This window comes from Perca flavescens, chromosome 2, assembly GCF_004354835.1.
Source record: "Perca flavescens isolate YP-PL-M2 chromosome 2, PFLA_1.0, whole genome shotgun sequence".
Lineage (NCBI taxonomy): Eukaryota > Metazoa > Chordata > Actinopteri > Perciformes > Percidae > Perca > Perca flavescens.
In genome coordinates this window covers 1,546-29,001 of record NC_041332.1, presented here as the reverse complement: position 1 = coordinate 29,001, position 27,456 = coordinate 1,546, and the positions used below count along the sequence as shown (strand labels likewise).

At 41.6% G+C, this 27,456-nt stretch overlaps 1 protein-coding gene across 1 annotated transcript in view; it reads right to left on the bottom strand.

Moving 5' to 3' along the window:
- LOC114568696 (son of sevenless homolog 1-like) overlaps positions 1-25,724 on the bottom strand; it is a 41,557-nt gene extending 15,833 nt beyond the window's left edge. The window contains 5 exon segments of the mRNA XM_028598334.1: positions 1,698-1,801; positions 2,493-2,609; positions 5,858-5,939; positions 21,907-22,568; positions 25,438-25,724. Coding sequence (XP_028454135.1) covers positions 1,698-1,801; positions 2,493-2,609; positions 5,858-5,939; positions 21,907-22,568; positions 25,438-25,724 — 1,252 coding nt within the window.
- Between the last annotated feature and the right edge of the window lie 1,732 nt (positions 25,725-27,456).

The following is a 27,456-nucleotide window of genomic DNA, read 5'->3' as shown; positions in this document are numbered from 1 at the left end:
GAGACACATCACAGCATGACGTCATTCACAACAGCATGTATGACAGCATGTATGACATCATGTATGACATTCTGCATGACATTCTGCATGACATTCTGCATGACATCATGTATAATAGCATCTATGACATCATGTATGATGTCATGCATGACAGCATGTATGACATTCTGCATTACATTATGTATGATAGCATCCATGACATCATGCATGACATCATGTTTGTCAGCATTCAAAGGTTCTCACAGCTGCAGATCAACAGACACTAATGCTCTGGGTACACTGCAGCGTAACGTATACGGATGAACTGCTGCATGCATCTTTTTAACCGTCTACACCTGCAGCGCCACACGGCGAAGGATTGTGTGAGTCACAGGCGACACAGCGACCACTTGTAGCCGGAGTTGCCATGATCACTGACTATGGACGTGGAAACGTGTGTAACAGCAGAATGTTTCCTGCAACGATAAAGTTCTCGCTCTGTCTCGCTGGTGTCTTTTCTTTCTCGCTTATGTTCAGAGTTGGGTTAACATTATGGATATAAAGCATTGATTGGTTGGTATCTGTGATCTATAACATGATATAAAGTATTGATTGGTTGGTATCTGTGATCTATAACTTGATATAAAGTATTGATTGGTTGGTATCTGTGATCTATAACATGATATAAAGTATTGATTGGTTGGTATCTGTGATCTATAACATGATATAAAGTATTGATTGGTTGGTATCTGTGATCTATAACATGATATAAAGCATTGATTGGTTGGTATCTGTGATCTATAACATGATATAGAGTATTGATTGGTTGGTATCTGTGATCTATAACATGATATAAAGTATTGATTGGGTGGTATCTGTGATCTATAACATGATAAAAAGTATTGATTGGGTGGTATCTGTGATCTATAACATGATATAAAGTATTGATTGGTTGGTATCTGTGATCTATAACATGATATAAAGTATTGATTGGTTGGTATCTGTGATCTATAACATGATATAAAGTATTGATTGGGTGGTATCTGTGATCTATAACATGATATAAAGTATTGATTGGTTGGTATCTGTGATCTATAACATGATATAAAGTATTGATTGGGTGGTATCTGTGATCTATAACATGATATAAAGTATTGATTGGTTGGTATCTGTGATCTATAACATGATATAAAGTATTGATTGGGTGGTATCTGTGATCTATAACATGATATAAAGTATTGATTGGGTGGTATCTGTGATCTATAACATGATATAAAGTATTGATTGGGTGGTATCTGTGATCTATAACATGATATAAAGCATTGATTGATTGGTATCTGTGATCTATAACATGATATAAAGCATTGATTGATGGTATCTGTGATCTATAACATGATATAAAGTATTGATTGGTTGGTATCTGTGATCTATAACATGATATAAAGTATTGATTGGGTGGTATCTGTGATCTATAACATGATATAAAGTATTGATTGGTTGGTATCTGTGATCTATAACATGATATAAAGTATTGATTGGGTGGTATCTGTGATCTATAACATGATATAAAGTATTGATTGGGTGGTATCTGTGATCTATAACATGATATAAAGTATTGATTGGGTGGTATCTGTGATCTATAACATGATATAAAGCATTGATTGATTGGTATCTGTGATCTATAACATGATATAAAGCATTGATTGATTGGTTGGTACCTCTGACGGAGGCGATGAACTCCTCCAGGCGTCTCAGCAGGTGAGCGTCTCTCTCAAAGTCGTAGAAGTGATGCTCCACCCAATGACGACACACGTTCAGCACTCTGCAGGACGACACAGGTCACATGATCAGCTGAAGGGTTACATCACACTGAGCTTGTTACATCATCAGCTGAAGGGTTACATCACACTGAGCTTGTTACATCATCAGTCCGATGTAGAGTTGTTCTGATACAGATACCAGTTTCAGAAAATCCTTCAATAATGCCTAAAACTTTGGTATCGGTAACAGTAATAAGTCTGCACTGATCTGATTAGAGCCGTAAACATGAACTGATTAATCGATCAGTAGTGTGTACCTAGTAGATAACTTTATTGACCCCGTGGGGCAGTTGGGTTTGCGGCACAATTGTACCTGAGTATAATAAAGATCAGTAGTGTGTATCTGAGTATAATACAGATAATTATGATCATGATTACCGGAGCTGGACCGGCTGTAGTATAATAAAGTAGTATGTATTATAGTAGTATTAGTATAATTACCGGAGCTGGACCGGCTGTAGTATAATAAAGTAGTATGTATTATAGTAGTATTAGTATAATTACCGGAGCTGGACCGGCTGTAGTATAATAAAGTAGTATGTATTATAGTAGTATTAGTATAATTACCGGAGCTGGACCGGCTGTAGTATAATAAAGTAGTATGTATTATAGTAGTATTAGTATAATTACCGGAGCTGGACCGGCTGTAGTATAATAAAGTAGTATGTATTATAGTAGTATTAGTATAATTACCGGAGCTGGACCGGCTGGACGAACTCTTTGCGAAAGCGTTTGAGTTCTGCACTGATCGGCTGCTCTCCTCCCTCCATCTGATCCGCCTCGCTGGGCCGCGGCTCCGGGATCTCAAACCTACAGACACAACATCAGATCAGCTGATCTCAAACCTACAGACACAACATCAGATCAGCTGATCTCAAACCTACAGACACAACATCAGATCAGCTGATCTCAAACCTACAGACACAACATCAGATCAGCTGATGTCAGACCTACAGACACAACATCAGATCAGCTGATGTCAGACCTACAGACACAACATCAGATCAGCTGATCTCAAACCTACAGACACAACATCAGATCAGCTGATCTCAAACCTACAGACACAACATCAGATCAGCTGATCTCAAACCTACAGACACAACATCTGATCAGCTGATCTCAGACCTACAGACACAACATCTGATCAGCTGATCTCAGACCTACAGACACAACATCTGATCAGCTGATCTCAGACCTACAGACACAACATCTGATCAGCTGATCTCAGACCTACAGACACAACATCTGATCAGCTGATCTCAAACCTACAGACACAACATCAGATCAGCTGATCTCAAACCTACAGACACAACATCAGATCAGCTGATCTCAAACTAGAGATGGTCCAATACCGATACCAGTATCGGTATCGGCTCAGATACTGCCTAAAATGCTGGTTTCGGTATCGGGAAGTACTGGAGTTTATGCACTGATCCGATACCACGTAATAAAGCCCTAAAGAAAATCTACGTTAAAGTAGATTATTTATGTTCTTCTTCCTTTATAACTGACTGTCAAACTGGACAATAAAAGAAAGTTCTGTGGCGTTTATTGTTTGTGTTTGTTAATGTTTCACAAAGATAGAAATCATATCACATCCATACAGGGATAGTAGTATACAGCTGTTAAAACATAATAAAATATATGACACACTGGTATCGGATCGGTACTCTGTATCGGGCGATACACAAGTTCAGGTATCTGAATCGGTATCGGGAAGCAACAAATGGTATCTGGCCATCTCTATCTCAAACCTACAGACACAACATCAGATCAGCTGATCTCAGACCTACAGACACAACATCAGATCAGCTGATCTCAAACCTACAGACACAACATCAGATCAGCTGATCTCAGACCTACAGACACAACATCAGATCAGCTGATCTCAAACCTACAGACAACATCAGATCAGCTGATCTCAGACTTACAGAAAACATCTGATCAGCTGGTCTCAGACCTGCACACATCAGATCAGCTGATCTCAAACCTACAGACACAACATCTGATCAGCTGACCTCAGACCTACATACACATCAGATCAGCTGAAATCAAACCTACAGACACATCTGATCAGCGGATGTCAGACCTACAGACACAACATCAGATCAGCTGATCTCAGACCTACAAACACATCAGATCTCAAACCTACAGACACATCAGATCAGCTGATCTCAAACCTACAGACACAACATCAGATCAGCTGATCTCAAACCTACAGACACAACATCAGATCAGCTGATCTCAAACCTACAGACACAACATCAGATCAGGTGATCTCAGACCTACAGACGCAACATCTGATCAGCTGATCTCAGACCTACAGACGCAACATCTGATCAGCTCATATCTCTTTACATAAATATTTTTTTCTACTACTACTATGGGCCAACAGTTATCATAGAAACGATTAGACATACATTTAAATGCCCTCTGTAAACGGTGCCCTGCTGGTAGTTTTACAACTAGACCTACTTTCACTTAAGTACAGTTCAGTAAAATCAATCAGATGTCCTGATCTGCGTAGCGACAGTACAGTGGGACATTTACCTTCAACAGAGCGACAGTAATAACTTAACATACCATCATTACTGAGTTTAAACTACATTCTCCGTTATGTTTGCACTGAATAACACATTCAATAAACAGAAACATAACTCTTGCAGCGCACATGAACAGATGCGCAATATTAGCTCACACATAAAATAGCACCCTCGTGAATTAGCCTACTGTTGCTAACGTACATTCATAAATCCTGCATAACATCGTCCCGTACCTACAGGACATCAGACTGACTTACTGATACATGCACAGAGTAGTGTCGACAAACTTAGTCCAATGAGGGGAGAAAGGAAAGTGTGATAGCGTTCCACGTTAACGCTTTTCTCTCTCTCACTCGAGACCTCTGTGTCCAACGTTACTAGAAGGTAGAGCGAGCTACAGCCGACAGAGAGAGAGAGAGAATGTATCACTACAGCCAATCAGCAGTCTGCTCAAAGCCATGGTCTTTTTCACAAATAGGTTGCACGTAAAGGGGGAAAAAGTAGCAAGGAGCCCTATGTCTTGTCTTTGTGTCTTTGCTAGTTTTAGACCAACGCACTTGTCAATTTCCCGTCCAGCGCCCGCGACTAGGATTAGTGTGTTTGACAGGGTGGGGGGGGATGATATCGTCCATCGCCATAACCCTACCACCAGACACACACTCCCTCCTGGTTTCTCTTCTCTTCTGACTCCTGAGACCACCAGACACACACTCCCTCCTGGTTTCTCTTCTCTTCTGACTCCTGAGACCACCAGACACACACTCCCTCCTGGTTTCTCTTCTCTTCTGACTCCTGAGACCATCAGACACACACTCCCTCCTGGTTTCTCTTCTCTTCTGACTCCTGAGACCACCAGACACACACTCCCTCCTGGTTTCTCTTCTCTTCTGACTCCTGAGACCACCAGACACACACTCCCTCCTGGTTTCTCTTCTCTTCTGACTCCTGAGACCACCAGACACACACTCCCTCCTGGTTTCTCTTCTCTTCTGACTAGTGAGACCATCAGACACACCTCAAATGGAGAAGGGCTTTTAAAGTTTCTGCTCCATCATCTCTTTGTTTGTTCTTTTATTTGTTGGTTGGTTTATTTAGGATCCTATTCTTCCTGAGGTCCTTACAACTCTCTTGAAAATGTGGCAATGCAATAATAAATACACATAACAACATCATAAGCAATAACAGAGTTGTAAGATAAAAACTAAACATACACTATCATTTCATGACACAACTCCTATAAAATAACAAAATACACACATAAGACAAGGCCAGACACACAGACAGCTGCACCACGCAGTCATCGGGCATTCCTTACATTTAGGTTGAACACGTTATTAAGACCAACATACTATCATCAGATAACATCTCTCTTCCATCCTCTCTGGACATATCTCATACGTCTATTACATATGTTGTTAAACCTCAACCAATGGTGTTTCTTTGTCTACTCAACTTCTCTAATAAACAGATATGTTTTAACTAAACTTTGGGTTGCTATGGAAACACAGAGCTCACCTCTCCATGAGCAGGTCCAGCAGCTCCTGAGGTTTACAGAAGGACCGGTACGTCGTCAGAAAGGTTCGCACAAAGTTTGGGTCTGAAAACACAGGAAACAGCTGATTAATAAACACAGGAAACAGCTGATTAATTAACACAGGAAACAGACGATTAACAGAAACAGCTGGTTAATGAAACACAGGAAACAGACGATTAATTAACACAGAAACAGCTGGTTAATTAACACAGGAAACAGCGGATACATGTTAATGTATCCTGTGTTAATTAACACAGGAAACAGACGATTAACAGAAACAGCTGGTTAATTAACACAGAAAACAGACGATTAATTAACACAGGAAACAGCTGATTAATTAACACAGGAAACATCTGATTAATAAACACAGGAAACAGCCAATTAATTAACAGCCGATTAATTAACACAGGAAACAGCCGATTAATTAACACAGAAACAGCTGGTTAATTAACACAGGAAACAGCAGATTAATTAACACAAGAAACAGTGGATACATTAACACAGGAAACAGCAGATTAATTAACACAGGAAACAGCAGATTAATTAACACAGGAAATAGCCGATTAATTAACACAGAAACAGCTGATTAATTAACACAGGAAACAGCCGATTAATTAACACAGGAAATAGCCGATTAATTAACACAGAAACAGCTGATTAATTAACACAGGAAACAGCCGATTAATTAACACAGAAACAGCTGATTAATTAACACAGAAACAGCCGATTAATTAACACAGGAAACAGCCGATTAACACAGAAACAGCTTATTAATTAACACAGGAAACATCTGATACATTAACACAGAAACAGCCGATTAATTAACACAGGAAACAGCCGATTAACACAGAAACAGCTTATTAATTAACACAGAAAACAGACGATTAATTAACACAGGAAACAGCTGATTAATTAACACAGGAAACATCTGATTAATAAACACAGGAAACAGCCAATTAATTAACAGCCGATTAATTAACACAGGAAACAGCCGATTAATTAACACAGAAACAGCTGGTTAATTAACACAGGAAACAGCAGATTAATTAACACAGGAAACAGTGGATACATTAACACAGGAAACAGCAGATTAATTAACACAGGAAACAGCAGATTAATTAACACAGGAAATAGCCGATTAATTAACACAGAAACAGCTGATTAATTAACACAGGAAACAGCCGATTAATTAACACAGAAACAGCTGATTAATTAACACAGGAAACAGCCGATTAATTAACACAGGAAACAGCTGATACATTAACACAGAAACAGCCGATTAATTAACACAGGAAACAGCCGATTAACACAGAAACAGCTTATTAATTAACACAGGAAACATCTGATACATTAACACAGAAACAGCCGATTAATTAACACAGGAAACAGCCGATTAATTAACACAGGAAACAGCTGATACATTAACACAGAAACAGCCGATTAATTAACACAGGAAACAGCCGATTAACACAGAAACAGCTTATTAATTAACACAGGAAACAACAGATTAATTAACACAGGAAACAGACGATTAATTAACACAGAAACAGCTGATTAATTAACACAGGAACAGCTGATTAATTAACACAGAAACGGCTGATACATTGTAAATGTAAATGTAAATGGACTGTTCTTATATAGAGCTTTTCTAGTCTCAACGACTACTCAAAGCTCTTTAACATGGTACAGGAACCATTCACCATTCACACACATTCATACACTGTGGCCGAGGCTGCCGTATAAGGTGCCACCTGCTCATCAGATAATCAGTCACACACATTTACACTCCGATAACACAGAAACAGACGATAATTAACACAGAAACAGCTGATTAATTAACACAGGAAACAGCTGATGAATTAACAGTGTGATAAACGCTCAGGGCAGCAGAGGATTAACCCAACATGGACAGGATTCATCCACCAGGACATTGAACTGCTCTAGTAATGATTAATCTGTGGTAACGTTGTTGAATATCTTGATAATTATTAATTAATGATGTAACTTCAGGATAAATTAAAAACATATTTAAATGGACATGTTAGTTATACAGCAAACTGCTTGCTGTGTTTAAAACTAATGAAAGGAAATCATTTCCAACTTTCTTTTACTTAACAAATTCAACATTGAATTGAATATAAAATGAATGAAAGTTACATTTTAAAGTGCAGTTTTCTGCTGATATTATTATTATTATTATATATCTGAGTGTGTTTCACGATGTGTTTATTTGGCCAGTTGATATCGCCATGATGATAAAACACGATATATTGTGCAGCCCTACCAGGTTAAAAGTGCAGTGTGTAGGATTTATATTTTGTTGGCAGAATGAGAAGCTCATATCTAGAGTCTGCCACATATTGTTCTACAGGACAGAGGCCCTCATTTACGAAAAACAAACGTGACAGAAAACAAGCATAAAACTGGCGTACGGTCATTTCCACGCAAAGCTCAACATTTATCAATATGGACGAGATCGGAGGCTAGGATCAAATCTCACGTCGTTTAAACTCGTGTACACAAGTTTTGGAGTCAGCGTGGACTTGCGGTGCAGCATATAATCAGTTTAACAGGAGAAGCCAAAACCCAGAATATATTGGGGCGTGATGAGGTTTCCAGCCGCTACATTTATCAATGAACGACCATTCTTATTTGCAGCGACATTTGATATTAAAATCCAAAACAGAAAATAAACAAGCAACAACAAATGCAGTTTGAATGAGGATTAAAAGAATTACAAACATTAGACAAAAGCCAGTTGAAACAAGTATGTTTTCAGATGCTTTCTAAAAGCGTCAACCAAGACTGCAGAATGTAAGTTAACAGGAAGATGGTTCCACGAGGTCGGAGCTACCACTTCAAAGGAACGATCACCTTTAGTCTTTAAACGAGTACGTGGGACCACCAGTAGTCCCTGGTTAGAAGACCTGAGTGACCTGGTAGTGATGTACAGCTGGAGCAGGTCAGAGATATAAACAGGCGCCTGTCCATGCAATGCTTTATATGTAAGAACTAGAACCTTAAATTGGATCCTGAACTTTATTGGGAGCCAATGTAACATGGATAACACAGGAGTAATGTGTGACATTCTGTTGGACCTGGTCAACAGCCTAGCAGAAGAATTTTGCACTAGTTGCAGACTTGCTAAGACAGGTGAAAATGGAGTTGCAGTAAACGAGCCGTGATGAAACAAATCATCTCATCTCAAGTTCCCCTTGCAAAACCACAGTCCTATGTTTAGAAATGTTTCTCAGTTGAAAGAAACATGTATGGGTCAGAGACCTGATATGTTGTCAAGAAACATTCTGATCAAATATAACACCAAGGTTTCTAAGATTGGACTGAACCACTGAAGAAAGGGACCCCAGAAGATTAACAACTTTGGAGGCTGTAGTATCTGGAGCGACAATAAGGACTTCGGTCTTAGCCTCATTAAGCTGCAAGAAATTGTTTACCAACCAATCCTTAATGGATGACAAACAATTGAGCAATGCTTACAATTTGTTAGTTTCCTCCGGATTAAAAGAAACGTACAGCTGAATGTAATCAGCGTAGATATGGTAACTTATATCTCCAAATTGCCTAATTAAGTGGTCTAGGGGAAGCATATACAATGTAAATAAAATTGGACTTAACACAGAGCCCTGCGGCACCTCACAGGAAAGAGCCGCGTTTTCAGAGGAATAGGGGCCTAGTGACACTGAATAGGTTGTATTTGAAAGATGGGAGGTGAACCAGTCCAGGGCGCTCCCAGAGATCCCAACGCAGTGCTTAAGTCTGTCAAGTAAAATGGAGTGATCCACAGTATTGAACGCTGCGCTGAGGTCCAACAGTACCAGAACAGAACATTTCCCCGCATCAGAAGACATAATTAGATCATTGGATACTCTAAGAAGAGCGGTTTCTGTAGTGTTTCTGACGGAAGCCCGATTGAAATGGTTCTAGTATGTTATGAGTGGTTAAAACAGCAGAGAGTTGATTAGCTACAACCTTTTTTTAAATTTTCGAGATAAAAGGCATCTTGGAGATTGGCCTATAGTTTGCAGGAATTGAGGGATCCAGATTAGTTTTCTTTAAAAGTGGCTGAACCACTGCATGTTTAAAATACAATGGGACACAACCGGTTTGCAAAGAGCAGTTGATTATAGAAAGTAAACAAGTACTAACAGACCCAAGGACATTTTTAAGAAGGGAAGTAGGTATAACATCTACCAGGCTCAAGGAAGGCTTCATACTGTTCACCAAGTCAGTGAGTTCTAGCAGAGAAATAGGAGCAAAACAGTTCAAAGTTAACGGCCGAGTAAACTGAAAAGAACATGCTGTAGCAGTGGAGATGATGCTATTCTTGACATCTCTGATCTTATTTTCAAAGAACAAGAGAAAGTCACTGCAGTCATTATTTGAAAAGACTGGCACTTCAGGAGGAGAGGGATTTACAAGATTGTTAACGGTGTCAAAAAGGATTTTGGGATTACGCTTGCTAGAAGCAATAAGGTTAGTAAAGTACGATGTCCTCGCCTCCTTAAGCAAGTTATTATATTCAAGTAATAGCTCTTTGTGATGGATCTGGTGCACCTGAAGCTTGGTGGTTTTCCACTCTCGTTCAGCCCTCCGATATAAATGTCGAAAAGAGCGAGTGGAGTCATTTAGGCCAACCATGGGGATGAATTAACAAAAGTCGCACTTTGCTTTGAGCCACGTTATCCAAAAGTGATGAGCAATACATGTTGAATCAGTGAACCAGACCATTAATGTCAGTATTATAAGACAACACTGCACTTTGGTCAAATACAGCAGAAAACCTCTCCGCTGAAAGGCGGTTCAATATGCGAGACTTGCTTAGGCGTTACTTACTGGGCTGTAAATCCAAATTAAAAGACAGGCTGAATAAAATGCAGTCATGGTCAGTGACATGCAGCTCCTCAGTGCAGATAGAGTCAAGATTAAGACCAAGTATAAAAACAAGGTCCAAAGTGTGACCCCCAACATGTGTGGGACCAGACACATGTTGGATAAAATTAAAAGATTCAGTGACATTAAGAAAATCTGCGGCAAAGGTGCAGGAATTTTCATCGACATGAATATTAAAATCACCAACCATAACCACTTTTTCAAAACCAATTAAAGAGGACAAAAGATCACTGAATTCAGAAATAAAAGAACTGTTTGAACCAGGGGGCCGGTAAGTTAAAACACAATAAAAAGGATAAGAACTACCGACTTTGGTCACCTGTAGTTCGAATGTGGAAAACAGCCCACAGGTTACTGTCCGACTTTGAAAGTGTCTTTTGTACACCACCGCGAGCCCTCCTCCCCGGCCCGAGATCCTTGGAGTACTGATAAAATGACAGTCTGGAGGACAAAGTTCAATCAGAGTTCCGAATTCCATGCTTCTCTGCCAAGTCTCAGTTAGGAATAAAAAATCAAAGCATTTTTCAATGAATAAATCATTCAGGATAAAAGACTTATTGGTGATGGAACGAGCATTTATCAGCGCCATCCTGAGAGGCACGGACTTACTGCTAGGCACAGCAGAAGCCCGGGCAAGTGGGCACAGATACCTGGACACTGATCTGCTGGTACACTTCCCAGGGAGTGAGGACCTCACAGTTAAAATAGTCTGGACAGGAGAATAGAGAAGAGGCTGTGTTGTTGCCAGTGACTGGCAGTACGGGGGTTAACACTGTTTCCAAGGCCTTGAGAAAAAGAGGGGGAAGTAACTAATTTCAACCACAAGGGTGTTAATGGCAAGGGAAGACAGTAGGGGGGGCTAGTGCTGCAAACAGTGTCCTGAGGTGAGGCCATAGAAGGAGAAAGGGATTCCAGGGTGTGTGTGTGTTGTGTGATTAGTCAATCATGTGATGAGGACTGCACAACACGGTGGACGTTAGCGGCTAGCACCTGTGAGCCCAGCCTGTTAAGATGAATGCAGTCTCTCATGAAGAGAGAATATCGATCCCAAAAAAGATTAAAATTGTCAACGAAACCAACATTGTGTGCCCCCCATGCAGACTGCAGCCAGTTGTGAAGGCTAAAGACTCTGCTGAAGCGAGTGGCACCACGGCCCAGTGTGGGAATGGGACCTGAGATAAAAACAGACCTGCCACATTGTTTTAGAAGCTTAAAAATCTTTTTTGGTCAGCTCCGACTGTTGGCGGACTGTATCGTTGGTTCCCACGTGGACGTAAAACCTACACACTTTTAAAAAACTAATAAAAATAAAATGAACATAAATTAAATTCAGTTTGAGTTTTTTTAGTGATAACAAATCACTACAGAAAGGAGGAGGCAGCGTGAAGGTTCTCAGAAGAGAAATATGAATTATTATGTAATGTAGCTCCCTTGGTCGGCGACTAGGCGTCGTTGCTGTCTAGTCTATTACAGGAGAGTTCAGATATTCCCTCATTAGGTTTTTAATGTTATCCAAACTAATCCATAAAGGTAATTAGTATAATCAGCGGTCTGTATTATTAGAAAATATCCATTTAAAACCACCGTTCACTTCAGGTGTTCACACATTAAGTTTATTTAAGAATGAAGCTCCAGTTAGTTAGTCAGCAGTTCAGACCAGTGGTTAGATTTGTGGCAGATTGAAGCATCATGTGTTGTAGATTTACTTCCAACTGTGTTTTGCCCCCAATAAAGACGATGAAGGCAGCGTTCACTGTGAGACGATAAAACTGATAAAGGTCTCAACCCACACCCAGAGTCTAGAGGGTTGGGGTACTACCCCCCCCCCCACACACACACACACACACCACTAACACTAACCCAGAGTCTAGAGGGTTGGGGTACACAGCTCTACTCTACTAACACAGCTCTACTCTACAGACACAGCTCTACTCTACTGACACAGCTCTACTCTACTGACACAGCTCTACTCTACTAACACAGCTCTACTCTACTAACACAGCTCTACTCTACTGACACAGCTCTACTCTAACACAGCTCTACTCTACTAACACAGCTCTACTCTACTAACACAGTTCTACTCTACTAACACAGCTCTACTCTACTAACACAGCTCTACTCTACTAACACAGCTCTACTCTACTAACACAGCTCTACTCTACTAACACAGCTCTACTCTACTAACACAGCTCTACTCTACTGACAAAGCTCTACTCTACTAACACAGCTCTACTCTACTAACACAGCTCTACTCTACTGACACAGCTCTACTCTACTAACACAGCTCTACTCTACTAACACAGCTCTACTCTACTAACACAGCTCTACTCTACTAACACAGCTCTACTCTACTAACACAGCTCTACTCTACTGACACAGCTCTACTCTACTAACACAGCTCTACTCTACTAACACAGCTCTACTCTACTAACACAGAACACAGCTCTACTCTACTAACACAGCTCTACTCTACTAACACAGCTCTACTCTACTAACACAGCTCTACACAGCTCTACTCTACTAACACAGCTCTACTCTACTAACACAGCTCTACTCTACTAACACAGCTCTACACAGCTCTACTCTACTAACACAGCTCTACTCTACTAACACAGCTCTACTCTACTAACACAGCTCTACTCTACTAACACAGCTCTACACAGCTCTACTCTACTAACACAGCTCTACTCTACTAACACAGCTCTACTCTACTAACACAGCTCTACTCTACTAACACAGCTCTACTCTACAGACACAGCTCTACTCTACAGACACAGCTCTACTCTACAGACACAGCTCTACTCTACTAACACAGAACACAGCTCTACTCTACTAACACAGCTCTACTCTACTAACACAGCTCTACTCTACAGACACAGCTCTACTCTACAGACACAGCTCTACTCTACAGACACAGCTCTACTCTACAAATACAGCTCTACTCCACAAATACAGCTCTACTCTACTAACAGCTCTACTCTACTAACATAGCTCTACTCTACTAACACAGCTCTACTCTACAAATACAGCTCTACTCTACTAACACAGCTCTACTCTACTAACACAGCTCTACTCTACAAATACAGCTCTACTCTACTAACAGCTCTACTCTACTAACATAGCTCTAATCTACAGACACAGCTCTACTCTACAAATACAGCTCTACTCTACTAACAGCTCTACTCTACAAACACAGCTCTACTCTACTAACACAGCTCTACTCTACTAACACAGCTCTACTCTACTAACACAGCTCTACTCTACTAACACAGCTCTACTCTACAGACACAGCTCTACTCTACTAATACAGCTCTACACAGCTCTACTCTACAAACACAGCTCTACTCTACAGACACAGCTCTACTCTACTAAGACAGCTCTACTCTACTAAGACAGCTCTACACAGCTCTACTCTACAAACAGCTCTACTCTACTAAGACAGCTCTACTCTACTAAGACAGCTCTACACAGCTCTACTCTACTAACACAGCTCTACTCTACTAACACAGCTCTACTCTACTAACAGCTCTACTCTACTAACACAGCTCTACTCTACAGACACAGCTCTACTCTACAGACACAGCTCTACTCTACTAACACAGCTCTACTCTACTAACACAGCTCTACTCTGCAAACACAGCTCTACTCTACTAACACAGCTCTACTCTACTAATACAGCTCTACTCTACTAACACAGCTCTACTCTACTAACACAGCTCTACTCTGCAAACACAGCTCTACTCTACAAACACAGCTCTACTCTACTAACACAGCTCTACTCTACAGACACAGCTCTACTCTACAAACACAGCTCTACTCTACTAACACAGCTCTACTCTACTAACACAGCTCTACTCTGCAAACACAGCTCTACTCTACTAACACAGCTCTACTCTACTAACACAGCTCTACTCTACAAACACAGCTCTACTCTACTAACACAGCTCTACTCTGCAAACACAGCTCTACTCTACAGACACAGCTCTACTCTACAAACACAGCTCTACTCTACTAACACAGCTCTACTCTACTAACACAGCTCTACTCTACTAACACAGCTCTACTCTACTAACACAGCTCTACTCTACTAACACAGCTCTACTCTACTAACACAGCTCTACTCTACTAACACAGCTCTACTCTACTAACACAGCTCTACTCTACAGACACAGCTCTACTCTACAGACACAGCTCTACTCTACAGACACAGCTCTACTCTACAGACACAGCTCTACTCTACTAACACAGCTCTACTAACACAGCTCTACTCTACTAACACAGCTCTACTCTACTAACACAGCTCTACTCTACTAAGACAGCTCTACTCTACTAACACAGCTCTACTCTACTAACACAGCTCTACTCTACAGACACAGCTCTACTCTACTAACACAGCTCTACTAACACAGCTCTACTCTACTAATACAGCTCTACTCTACTAACACAGCTCTACTCTACTAACACAGCTCTACTCTACTAACACAGCTCTACTCTACTAACACAGCTCTACTCTACAGACACAGCTCTACTCTACTAACACAGCTCTACTCTACAGACACAGCTCTACTCTACTAACACAGCTCTACTCTACTAACACAGCTCTACTCTACTAACAGCTCTACTCTACAAACACAGCTCTACTCTACTAACACAGCTCTACTCTACTAACACAGCTCTACTATACAAACACAGCTCTACTAACACAGCTCTACTCTACTAACACAGCTCTACTCTACTAACAGCTCTACTCTACAAATACAGCTCTACTCTACTAACACAGCTCTACTCTACTAACACAGCTCTACTATACAAACACAGCTCTACTAACACAGCTCTACTCTACTAACACAGCTCTACTCTACTAACACAGCTCTACTATACAAACACAGCTCTACAAACACAGCTCTACTCTACTAACACAGCTCTACTCTACTAACACAGCTCTACTCTACTAACACAGCTCTACTCTACTAACACAGCTCTACTCTACTAACACAGCTCTACTCTACTAACACAGCTCTACTCTACTAACACAGCTCTACTCTACTAACACAGCTCTACTCTACTAACACAGCTCTACTCTACAGACACAGCTCTACTCTACTAACACAGCTCTACTCTACTACACAGCTCTAGCTCTCTACTCTACTAACACAGCTCTACTCTACTAACACAGCTCTACTCTGCAAACACAGCTCTACTCTACTAACACAGCTCTACTCTACTAACACAGCTCTACTATACTAACACAGCTCTACTAACACAGCTCTACTAACACAGCTCTACTCTGCAAACACAGCTCTACTCTACTAACACAGCTCTACTCGAACACAGCTCTACTCTGCAAACACAGCTCTACTCTACTAACACAGCTCTACAAAAACAGCTCTACTCTACTAACACAGCTCTACTCTACTAACACAGCTCTACTCTACTAACACAGCTCTACTCTACTAACACAGCTCTACTAACACAGCTCTACTCTACTAACAGCTCTACTCTACTAACACAGCTCTACTCTACTAACACAGCTCTACAAAAACAGCTCTACTCTACTAACACAGCTCTACTCTACTAACACGGCTCTACTCTACTAACACAGCTCTACTCTACTAACACAGCTCTACTCTACTAACACAGCTCTACTCTACTAACACAGCTCTACTCTAACACAGCTCTACTCTACTAACACAGCTCTACTCTACTAACACAGCTCTACTCTACTAACACAGCTCTACTAACACAGCTCTACTCTACTAACACAGCTCTACTCTACTAACACAGCTCTACTCTACTAACACAGCTCTACTCTACTAACACAGCTCTACTCTACTAACACAGCTCTACAAAAACAGCTCTACTCTACTAACACAGCTCTACTCTACTAACACGGCTCTACTCTACTAACACAGCTCTACTCTACTAACACAGCTCTACTCTACTAACACAGCTCTACTCTAACACAGCTCTACTCTACTAACACAGCTCTACTCTACAGACACAGCTCTACTCTACTAACACAGCTCTACTCTAACACAGCTCTACTCTACTAACACAGCTCTACTCTACTAACACAGCTCTACTCTACTAACACAGCTCTACTCTACTAACACAGCTCTACTCTACTAACACAGCTCTACTCTACTAACACAGCTCTACTCTACAGACACAGCTCTACTCTACAGACACAGCTCTACTCTACAGACACAGCTCTACTCTACTAACACAGCTCTACTCTACTAACACAGCTCTACTCTACTAACACAGCTCTACTCTACTAACACAGCTCTACTCTACTAATACAGCTCTACTCTACAAACACAGCTCTACTAACACAGCTCTACTAACACAGCTCTACTCTACTAACACAGCTCTACTCTGCAAACACAGCTCTACTCTACTAACACAGCTCTACTCTACTAACACAGCTCTACTCTACTAACACAGCTCTACTAACACAGCTCTACTCTACTAACACAGCTCTACTCTACTAACACAGCTCTACTCTACTAACACAGCTATACTCTAACACAGCTCTACTCTGCAAACACAGCTCTACTCTACTAACACAGCTCTACAAAAACAGCTCTACTCTACTAACACAGCTCTACTCTACTAACAGCTCTACTCTACTAACACAGCTCTACTCTACTAACACAGCTCTACTCTACTAACACAGCTCTACTCTGCAAACACAGCTCTACTCTACTAACACAGCTCTACTCTAACACAGCTCTACTCTACTAACACAGCTCTACTCTACTAACACAGCTCTACTCTACTAACACAGCTCTACTCTACTAACACAGCTCTACTCTACTAACACAGCTCTACTCTACTAACACAGCTCTACTCTACTAACACAGCTCTACTCTACTAACACAGCTCTACTCTACTAACACAGCTCTACTCTACTAACACAGCTCTACTCTGCAAACACAGCTCTACTCTACTAACACAGCTCTACTCTACTAACACAGCTCTACTCTACTAACACAGCTCTACTCTACTAACACAGCTCTACTCTACTAACACAGCTCTACTCTACTAATACAGCTCTACTCTACAAACACAGCTCTACTAACACAGCTCTACTCTACTAACACAGCTCTACTCTACTAACACAGCTCTACTCTACTAACACAGCTCTACTCTACTAACACAGCTCTACTCTACTAATACAGCTCTACTCTACAAACACAGCTCTACTAACACAGCTCTACTAACACAGCTCTACTCTACTAACACAGCTCTACTCTGCAAACACAGCTCTACTCTACTACCACAGCTCTACTCTACTAACACAGCTCTACTCTACTAACACAGCTCTACTAACACAGCTCTACTCTACTAACACAGCTCTACTCTACTAACACAGCTCTACTAACACAGCTCTACTAGCACAGCTCTACTCTGCAAACACAGCTCTACTATACAAACACAGCTCTACAAACACAGCTCTACTATACAAACACAGCTCTACAAACACAGCTCTACAAACACAGCTCTACTATACAAACACAGCTCTACAAACACAGCTCTACTCTGCAAATAGCAATTTTTTACAAAACAAGCTAAAACAAAAGCTGTCGGTTTGTAGTCTGTTTATCTTAGTTTGCAGGGAATCTTGAAATTTTGACAAATTCTTATAAACTTAAGCTGGCTGAAGAAACCATCCTGTCCGCTGGAGCAATATATGGATGCATTATAAGACCAAAACAAATACATGTGGATACTTAATATGCACATGAATGACGCCATCGTTATGTTTGTGTTCTTCATTCTTGATAATGATGCTGGTTGTGTTATTATAATTTTGCCACAGCATAGTTTCATTGAAAATGAGGCATACAGGACCTGCTTATCAGTCCATTCATCATTAAAGCTGGGCTTTTCCACAACGTTTCCCTTCAGGCTCTTTGACAGTGATATTTTTGTCAGCCCATTTTCCACCAATCAGGACGCTGCATACTAAAACCATGTTTCCATAATCATAATAATAATATACAATAATAATAATTACAAGGTCCTGATTATAAGAAATAAGTTATCAAATGTTGCTATGGAATAAAGTTACAGATTCCCTGGATATTAGGCTACATTTTCATGTTGACATGTCACACTAATAAACAAGAAATTTTGAAAAGGGCACTTCATATCAAAAAGGTTGCTGACCCCTGGTCTGGAGGGTTAGGGTACTAACCCCACCCCCACCACACACAAACACATCACTAACACTAACACAGAGTCCAGAGTAGTGTGAGAGGCACAGGACGTGAGTTCCAGATAGAGAGAAAAGATTCTCTGTTATAAACATGGTTAAAACCAAGAACCTGTCCAGGCTCAGCAGAGAGCAGCTACACATGAAACAGGACACAGTGCAGACATGATGAGGACCAGACCTTTACTGGGAGGACATTACAGTCCCTGCACCTCGCTGCTGTAGATCATGAAGCAGTAACCTCTGGAAGCTCAGTCTGGACACTGCTCTCTGAAACGTTTCCTGCATCTGCTCCGTCTCATTCAATTTGATGTGGTAACTAAATGCTTGCTACAAACGTAATGTCGGACATAAGTTAGCTTAGTGTCTCCCCATTCTCTCTGCTGATTCCTCACATCTGTATCCACTTCAGTCTTCATAAAAGCTCAGTTTTTTCGGATCGGCAGCTTATAAAAACTTAAGTTCTGTAAAAAAAAAGATGTTTTCCCCTCCGGTGGGCGTGGCTTGTCTCTATGTAGAAGGTTAGTGTTAGTGTAAAGGGTCCTGTCTTACCTGTGGACATGTAGAAGGTTAGTGTTAGTGCAAAGGGTCCTGTCTTACCTATCTCTATGTAGAAGGTTAGTGTTAGTGTAAAGGGTCCTGTCTTACCTATCTCTATGTAGAAGGTTAGTGTTAGTGTAAAGGGTCCTGTCTTACCTGTCTCTATGTGGAAGGTAAGTGTTAGTGTAAAGGGTCCTGTCTTACCTGTCTCTATGTGGAAGGTTAGTGTTAGTGTAAAGGGTCCTGTCTTACCTGTCTCTATGTGGAAGGTAAGTGTTAGTGTAAAGGGTCCTGTCTTACCTGTCTCTATGTAGAAGGTTAGTGTTAGTGTAAAGGGTCCTGTCTTACCTATCTCTATGTAGAAGGTTAGTGTTAGTGTAAAGGGTCCTGTCTTACCTGTCTCTATGTAGAAGGTTAGTGTTAGTGTAAAGGGTCCTGTCTTACCTATCTCTATGTAGAAGGTTAGTGTTAGTGTAAAGGGTCCTGTCTTACCTATCTCTATGTAGAAGGTTAGTGTAAAGGGTCCTGTCTTACCTGTCTCTATGTGGAAGGTTAGTGTTAGTGTAAAGGGTCCTGTCTTACCTGTCTCTATGTGGAAGGTTAGTGTTAGTGTAAAGGGTCCTGTCTTACCTGTCTCTATGTGGAAGGTTAGTGTTAGTGTAAAGGGTCCTGTCTTACCTGTCTCTATGTGGAAGGTTAGGGTTAGTGTAAATGGTCTTGTCTTACCTGTGGACATGTAGAAGGTTAGTGTTAGTGTAAAGGGTCCTGTCTTACCTATCTCTATGTGGAAGGTAAGTGTTAGTGTAAAGGGTCCTGTCTTACCTGTCTCTATGTAGAAGGTTAGTGTTAGTGTAAAGGGTCCTGTCTTACCTATCTCTATGTAGAAGGTTAGTGTTAGTGTAAAGGGTCCTGTCTTACCTGTCTCTATGTAGAAGGTTAGTGTTAGTGTAAAGGGTCCTGTCTTACCTATCTCTATGTGGAAGGTTAGTGTTAGTGTAAAGGGTCCTGTCTTACCTGTCTCTATGTGGAAGGTTAGTGTTAGTGTAAAGGGTCCTGTCTTACCTGTCTCTATGTGGAAGGTTAGTGTTAGTGTAAAGGGTCCTGTCTTACCTGTCTCTATGTGGAAGGTTAGTGTTAGTGTAAAGGGTCCTGTCTTACCTATCTCTATGTAGAAGGTTAGTGTTAGTGTAAAGGGTCCTGTCTTACCTATCTCTATGTGGAAGGTTAGTGTTAGTGTAAAGGGTCCTGTCTTACCTGTCTCTATGTAGAAGGTTAGTGTTAGTGTAAAGGGTCCTGTCTTACCTGTCTCTATGTGGAAGGTTAGTGTTAGTGTAAAGGGTCCTGTCTTACCTGTCTCTATGTGGAAGGTTAGTGTTAGTGTAAAGGGTCCTGTCTTACCTATCTCTATGTAGAAGGTTAGTGTTAGTGTAAAGGGTCCTGTCTTACCTATCTCTATGTAGAAGGTTAGTGTTAGTGTAAAGGGTCCTGTCTTACCTATCTCTATGTAGAAGATTAGTGTTAGTGTAAAGGGTCCTGTCTTACCTGTCTCTATGTGGAAGGTTAGTGTTAGTGTAAAGGGTCCTGTCTTACCTGTCTCTATGTGGAAGGTTAGTGTTAGTGTAAATGGTCTTGTCTTACCTGTGGACATGTAGAAGGTTAGTGTTAGTGTAAAGGGTCCTGTCTTACCTGTGGACATGTAGAAGGTTAGTGTTAGTGTAAAGGGTCCTGTCTTACCTGTGGACATGTAGAAGGTTAGTGTTAGTGTAAAGGGTCCTGTCTTACCTGTCTCTATGTGGAAGGTTAGTGTTAGTGTAAATGGTCTTGTCTGACCTGTGGACATGTAGAAGGTTAGTGTTAGTGTAAAGGGTCCTGTCTTACCTGTGGACATGTAGAAGGTTAGTGTTAGTGTAAAGGGTCCTGTCTTACCTGTGGACATGTAGAAGGTTAGTGTTAGTGTAAAGGGTCTTGTCTTACCTGTGGACATGTAGAAGGTTAGTGTTAGTGTAAAGGGTCCTGTCTTACCTGTCTCTATGTGGAAGGTTAGTGTTAGTGTAAATGGTCTTGTCTTACCTGTGGACATGTAGAAGGTTAGTGTTAGTGTAAAGGGTCCTGTCTTACCTGTCTCTATGTAGAAGGTTAGTGTTAGTGTAAAGGGTCCTGTCTTACCTGTCTCTATGTGGAAGGTTAGTGTTAGTGTAAATGGTCTTGTCTTACCTGTGGACATGTAGAAGGTTAGTGTTAGTGTAAAGGGTCCTGTCTTACCTGTCTCTATGTGGAAGGTTAGTGTTAGTGTAAATGGTCTTGTCTTACCTGTGGACATGTAGAAGGTTAGTGTTAGTGTAAAGGGTCCTGTCTTACCTGCGTACATGTGGAAGGTGAGTCTCTCGATCAGCTTCAGCACCGTCCCGGCCTTGACGATGGGGATCCCAGACTTGGATTGGACGCTGTCCTCAAACACGACGTTCTGCTCAGAGTCGGGCTGGGCGAAGCGGTACAGCTCGGCGCCGGGCAGCCTCACCGTTTGCTCCTTGTCCTCCTGCAGCATGGCCGAGTCCAGCATGCGCTCCAGCGTGCTGCGGTACTGCAGTGAGATCAGCGCCGCCATCCAGCCGCTCTTCTCCTCGGCAGACTTGGCGGCGAACACCACGCTGTTGCCGTCCTTCAGGATAATCTCAAAGGCGTGGCGGTACTCGCCCTCCTTGTCATCTTTGTCGTTGATCTGGACTTTGCGCATGAAGAACTTCTCTTTGAGGCGGTACTCGGCGGCCGAGCTGGCGCCGGGCAGCCGCGGCGGCCCGTGGTTGGACTTGCAGCAGATCATCAGGCCGTCGAACAGGAAGATGTGGCGCTCGTGCTTGGCGCCAACGCGCGTCAGCGTACCCTCCATGATGAACTCGTTGCAGCACTGGCCGATGTCCTTCCCCTCCCAGCCGTCGATGTTCTTCTGGATCTCGTTCATCTTCCTGATGGCAAGGTGCTTCCCCTTCATCTGGTGGCTGTAGAAACGGCACGCGGACTCGCTGCACACCACAGAAGAAGAACAAGAGGGAGTCAGAACAACCACAGAACAACAAGTCAGAAGAAGAAGAAGACAGAGTTAAACAGAAGAAGAAGAAGAGTTAGTCAGTCAGTCAGTGAGCTGTGTCGTGTTTAAAGGGATTGGTCTGTTTTAAAGAAGCAAAAAAACTCGTTTTACAGCTAAACACTATTAAAAAAAAAAAAAACTAGAGTTATTAGTTAGCCACAGAGTTAGCATGCATAGCATACAACAGGTCTGATGGAGGAACAGTAGTAGCTGACTGCAACAACAACACAAAGATGAAGTGAAAGTCCAGTGTGTGTGTGTGTGTGTGTGTGTGTGTGTGTGTGTGTGTGTGTGTGTGTGTGTGTGTGTGTGTGTGTGTATGTACAGTGGGGCAAAAAAGTATTTAGTCAGCCACCAATTGTGCAAGTTCTCCCACTTAAAAAGATGAGAGAGGCCTGTAATTTTCATCATAGGTACACTTCAACTATGAGAGACAAAATGAGAAAACAAAATCCAGAAAATCACATTGTAGGATTTTTAAAGAATTTATTTGCAAATTATGGTGGAAAATAAGTATTTGGTCAATAACAAAAGTTCATCTCAATACTTTGTTATATACCTTTTGTTGGCAATGACAGAGGTCAAACGTTTTCTGTAAGTCTTCACAAGGTTTTCACACAGTGTTGCTGGTATTGTGGCCCATTCCTCCATGCAGATCTCCTCTAGAGCAGTGATGTTTTGGGGCTGTCGCTGGGCAACACAGACTTTCAACTCCCTCCAAAGATTTTCTATGAGGTTGAGATCTGGAGACTGGCTAGGCTCCTCCAAACATGACGAGGTGAGTTTTTACCAAAAGGTTCTATTTTGGTTTCATCTGACCATATGACATTCTCCCAATCCTCTTCTGGATCATCCAAATGCTCTCTAGTAGGGTTTAATATTTTTCCCGAAAATGAGATGAATCAGATCCCGGGAAATAGACAGCCCATATTCCGGGAATCCCGGGAAATGGCCGAGAAATTTTTTTGGTTTGTTTTTAGCCCAAGTAATGTATCGATATCATTCAAATATGCGTTCCCAAAATCCCAAACTGACATTTTTTATATTATTTGTATCATTTTTAGGACTAAAGAACACAGTTTATGTCCATCATCAACACAGTTTGCAATGATCTATTCTGCTGCGTGATCAAGTGAGCTGCGTGCTGCAGCGTGACATCTGCTGCAGCGCTAATTATGAAATGCCAGGTGGGATGTCTGGGACTTGTCTTCTGAAAATCTAGGCAAGCCTTATATAATCAATGTTTTATAGAAATCTATTATACAAACTAACGAAATATGCTTAAGTAAACCATTGAATGATTTCTAAACCATTACGTTATTGAAATCCATTCTGTGCCTGTTGAGGATGTGTAAGACGGGAATTATAACTCAAAGTTAACCAAATACAAATACACCTTACAAACCGGTCACACAACTTGCACTGAGCTGTTTCATTGTCCGGTCTTTCAAAATGCTCCCAAACAAAGCTGGCCGCAGACATCATTAACGGAGCTAGGTAGCCCAGCTGCGCAGTGCGTGCTGCGTAATGAACTTCTTCTTCTTCTTCTTTAATGAATGAATGTATTGAGCCTGTGTAATGATTTAGGGAGCCTGTATTACCGTAGCTACCGTTGCCTGCATCAACGTTACCGTTAGGGTTGGGTACCGTTTGGATTTTTACGATTCCGATGCCGAACCGGTACTTTTAAAACGATAGAGTTTTTTTTTTAAATTGAAAATTATTTCAATTTAACAATATATTAACGTTTAAATATTATAACTAAACCTAAGTCACGTAACACATAACTACAATAATTTATCAAATAACACTTACACTATTAACAAGTAAAAACAAAATAAATGTTGAGTTGGTATGCCAACCAGCTTCAAACTTTAGCAGTTCTTTAGCAGAAAAATGACCATATTTGCCTTACCTGGCAAGATAGGACACCTCTCCTGACTTATGGCATGTCCTGCACAGGAGAAAACTCTCTCAGACGGTGTCCAAGAGATCTGTACACACCCAGGTAGGAGTTTAAAAGGGCAGACAATTTGGGGAGGCTGTCCTACCTCCCCCACCACCAGGCTACAGGGTCTGGTCCTGAACGATAGACTAGCAGAGTAAGTGTAATGTTTACTAGCGATCATGTGCAGTCAGTGAATAGTTAATATGCTTTTACGTCCATTTTGGTGAGCCCAGAGGAAGATATGCCATTTTAAAAGTAGCCTACATTTACGGTAGCTAGCTAACGGTAGACTACAGAGAAAATGTGATATTTTTACGTCCGTTTCAGAGCGTGTACAAAAAGCCGTCTATCAGCAGGGATTGTAGAGTGCATGTCGGGGGAATAGCGCGGACACGCGCTTCACACCGCGAGCGGGCACGTGCGCCACACGGCAGAAAAGGGAGAAAGAAAAAAAGAGTCTGCCGGAGCAACAAAGGGAAAATATTTCAGTCGGAACCGAAATGAGGAACCAAAATTCGCGTTCTAATCCGGTCCGAATACTACCGTTTGCGTAGGAACCGGTACCATAGTGGAACCGGGTTTCGGTACCCAACCCTAGTTACCGTATGAGAATAATAGACACTCACTCCTTGCCTTTTTTTATTTTATTTCCCGTTTCCCGTCATAACCTTTCCCGGGAAACGGGAAATGGTTTTGATCAGATTTCCCAGGAATCCCGTTTCCCGGGATTAAACCCTACTCTAGCAAACTTCAGACGGGCCTGGACATGTACTGGCTTAAGCAGGGGGACACGTCTGGCACTGCAGGATTTGAGTCCCTGGCGGCATAGTGTGTTACTGATGGTAGCCTTTGTTACATGGTCCCAGCTCTCTGCGGGTCATTCCCTAGGTCCCCCCGTGTGGTTCTGGGATTTTTGCTCACCGTTCTTGTGATCATTTTGACCCCACGGGGTGAGATCTTGCGTGGAGCCCCAGATCGAGGGAGATTATCAGTGGTCTTGTATGTCTTCCATTTCCTAATTGCTCCCACAGTTGATTTCTTCACACCAAGCTGCTTGCCAATTGCAGATTCCGTCTTCCCATCCTGGTGCAGGTCTACAAGTTTGTTTCTGGTATCCTTTGACAGCTCTTTGGTCTTGGCCATAGTGGAGTTTGGAGTGTGACTGTTGTGGACAGGTGTCTTTTATACTGATAACAAGTTCAAACAGGTGCCATTAATACAGGTAACGAGTGGAGGACAGAGGAGCCTCTTAAAGAAGTTACAGGTCTGTGAGAGCCAGAAATCTTGCTTGTTTGTAGGTGACAATATATTTATTTTACTGAGGAATTTACCAATAAATTCATTAAAAATCCTACAATGTGATTTTCTGGATTTTTTTTCTCATTTTGTCTCTCATAGTTGAAGTGTACCTATGGTGAAAATTACAGGCCTCTCTCATCTTTTTAAATGGGAGAACTTGCACAATTGGCTGACGAAATACTTTTTTGCCCCACTGTATGTATGTATGTGTGTATGTGTGTATGTGTGTATGTATGTATGTATGTATGTATGTATGTGTGTGTGTGTGTGTGTGTGTGTGTGTGTGTGTGTGTGTGAGAGAGAGAAGAGGACGGTGTGTTCCTCAGCAGCAGCTAATCAGTTTACAGCTAAACCCCTCAGCTATGTTAACACCTCAGAAACTAACTGGATAGAAAGGTCAGTCCTATTCACAGCTATGCAGCAGAAGGGTCACAGCCACACAAGTTTTTCGTGTGTACTGTTACCATGGTAGCAGACTAACTGCTGTATAAACCGAGTGGCGGCGAGTTACGAACAAACGAGCAGCGCAGAAGTAACGCTACGAGGCAGAGAGCCAGCCGTTAAATTAGTCAAAGTTTAAACTTCATGCTTCATCCACACAAAGCACATACAGTGAGGAAAATAAGTATTTGAACACCCTGCTATTTTGCAAGTTCTCCCACTTGGAAATCATGGAGGGGTCTGAAATTGTCATCGTAGGTGCATGTCCACTGTGAGAGACATAATAAAAAAAAAAAAATCCAGAAATCACAATATATGATTTTTTAACTATTTATTTGTATGATACAGCTGCAAATAAGTATTTGAACACCTGTCTATCAGCTAGAATTCTGACCCTCAAAGACCTGTTAGTCTGCCTTTAAAATGTCCACCTCCACTCCATTTATTATCCTAAATTAGATGCACCTGTTTGAGGTCGTTAGCTGCATAAAGACACCTGTCCACCCCATACAATCAGTAAGAATCCAACTACTAACATGGCCAAGACCAAAGAGCTGTCCAAAGACACTAGAGACAAAATTGTACACCTCCACAAGGCTGGAAAGGGCTACGGGGAAATTGCCAAGCAGCTTGGTGAAGAAAGGTTCACTGTTGGAGCAATCATTAGAAAATGGAAGAAGCTAAACATGACTGTCAATCTCCCTCGGACTGGGGCTCCATGCAAGATCTCACCTCGTGGGGTCTCAATGATCCTAAGAAAGGTGAGAAATCAGCCCAGAACTACACGGGAGGAGCTGGTCAATGACCTGAAAAGAGCTGGGACCACCGTTTCCAAGGTTACTGTTGGTAATACACTAAGACGTCATGGTTTGAAATCATGCATGGCACGGAAGGTTCCCCTGCTTAAACCAGCACATGTCAAGACCTGTCTTAAGTTAGCCAATGACCATTTGGATGATCCAGAGGAGTCATGGGAGAAAGTCATGTGGTCAGATGAGACCAAAATAGAACTTTTTGGTCATAATTCCACTAACCGTGTTTGGAGGAAGAAGAATGATGAGTACCGTCCCAAGAACACCATCCCTACTGTGAAGCATGGGGGTGGTAGCATCATGCTTTGGGGTGTTTTTCTACA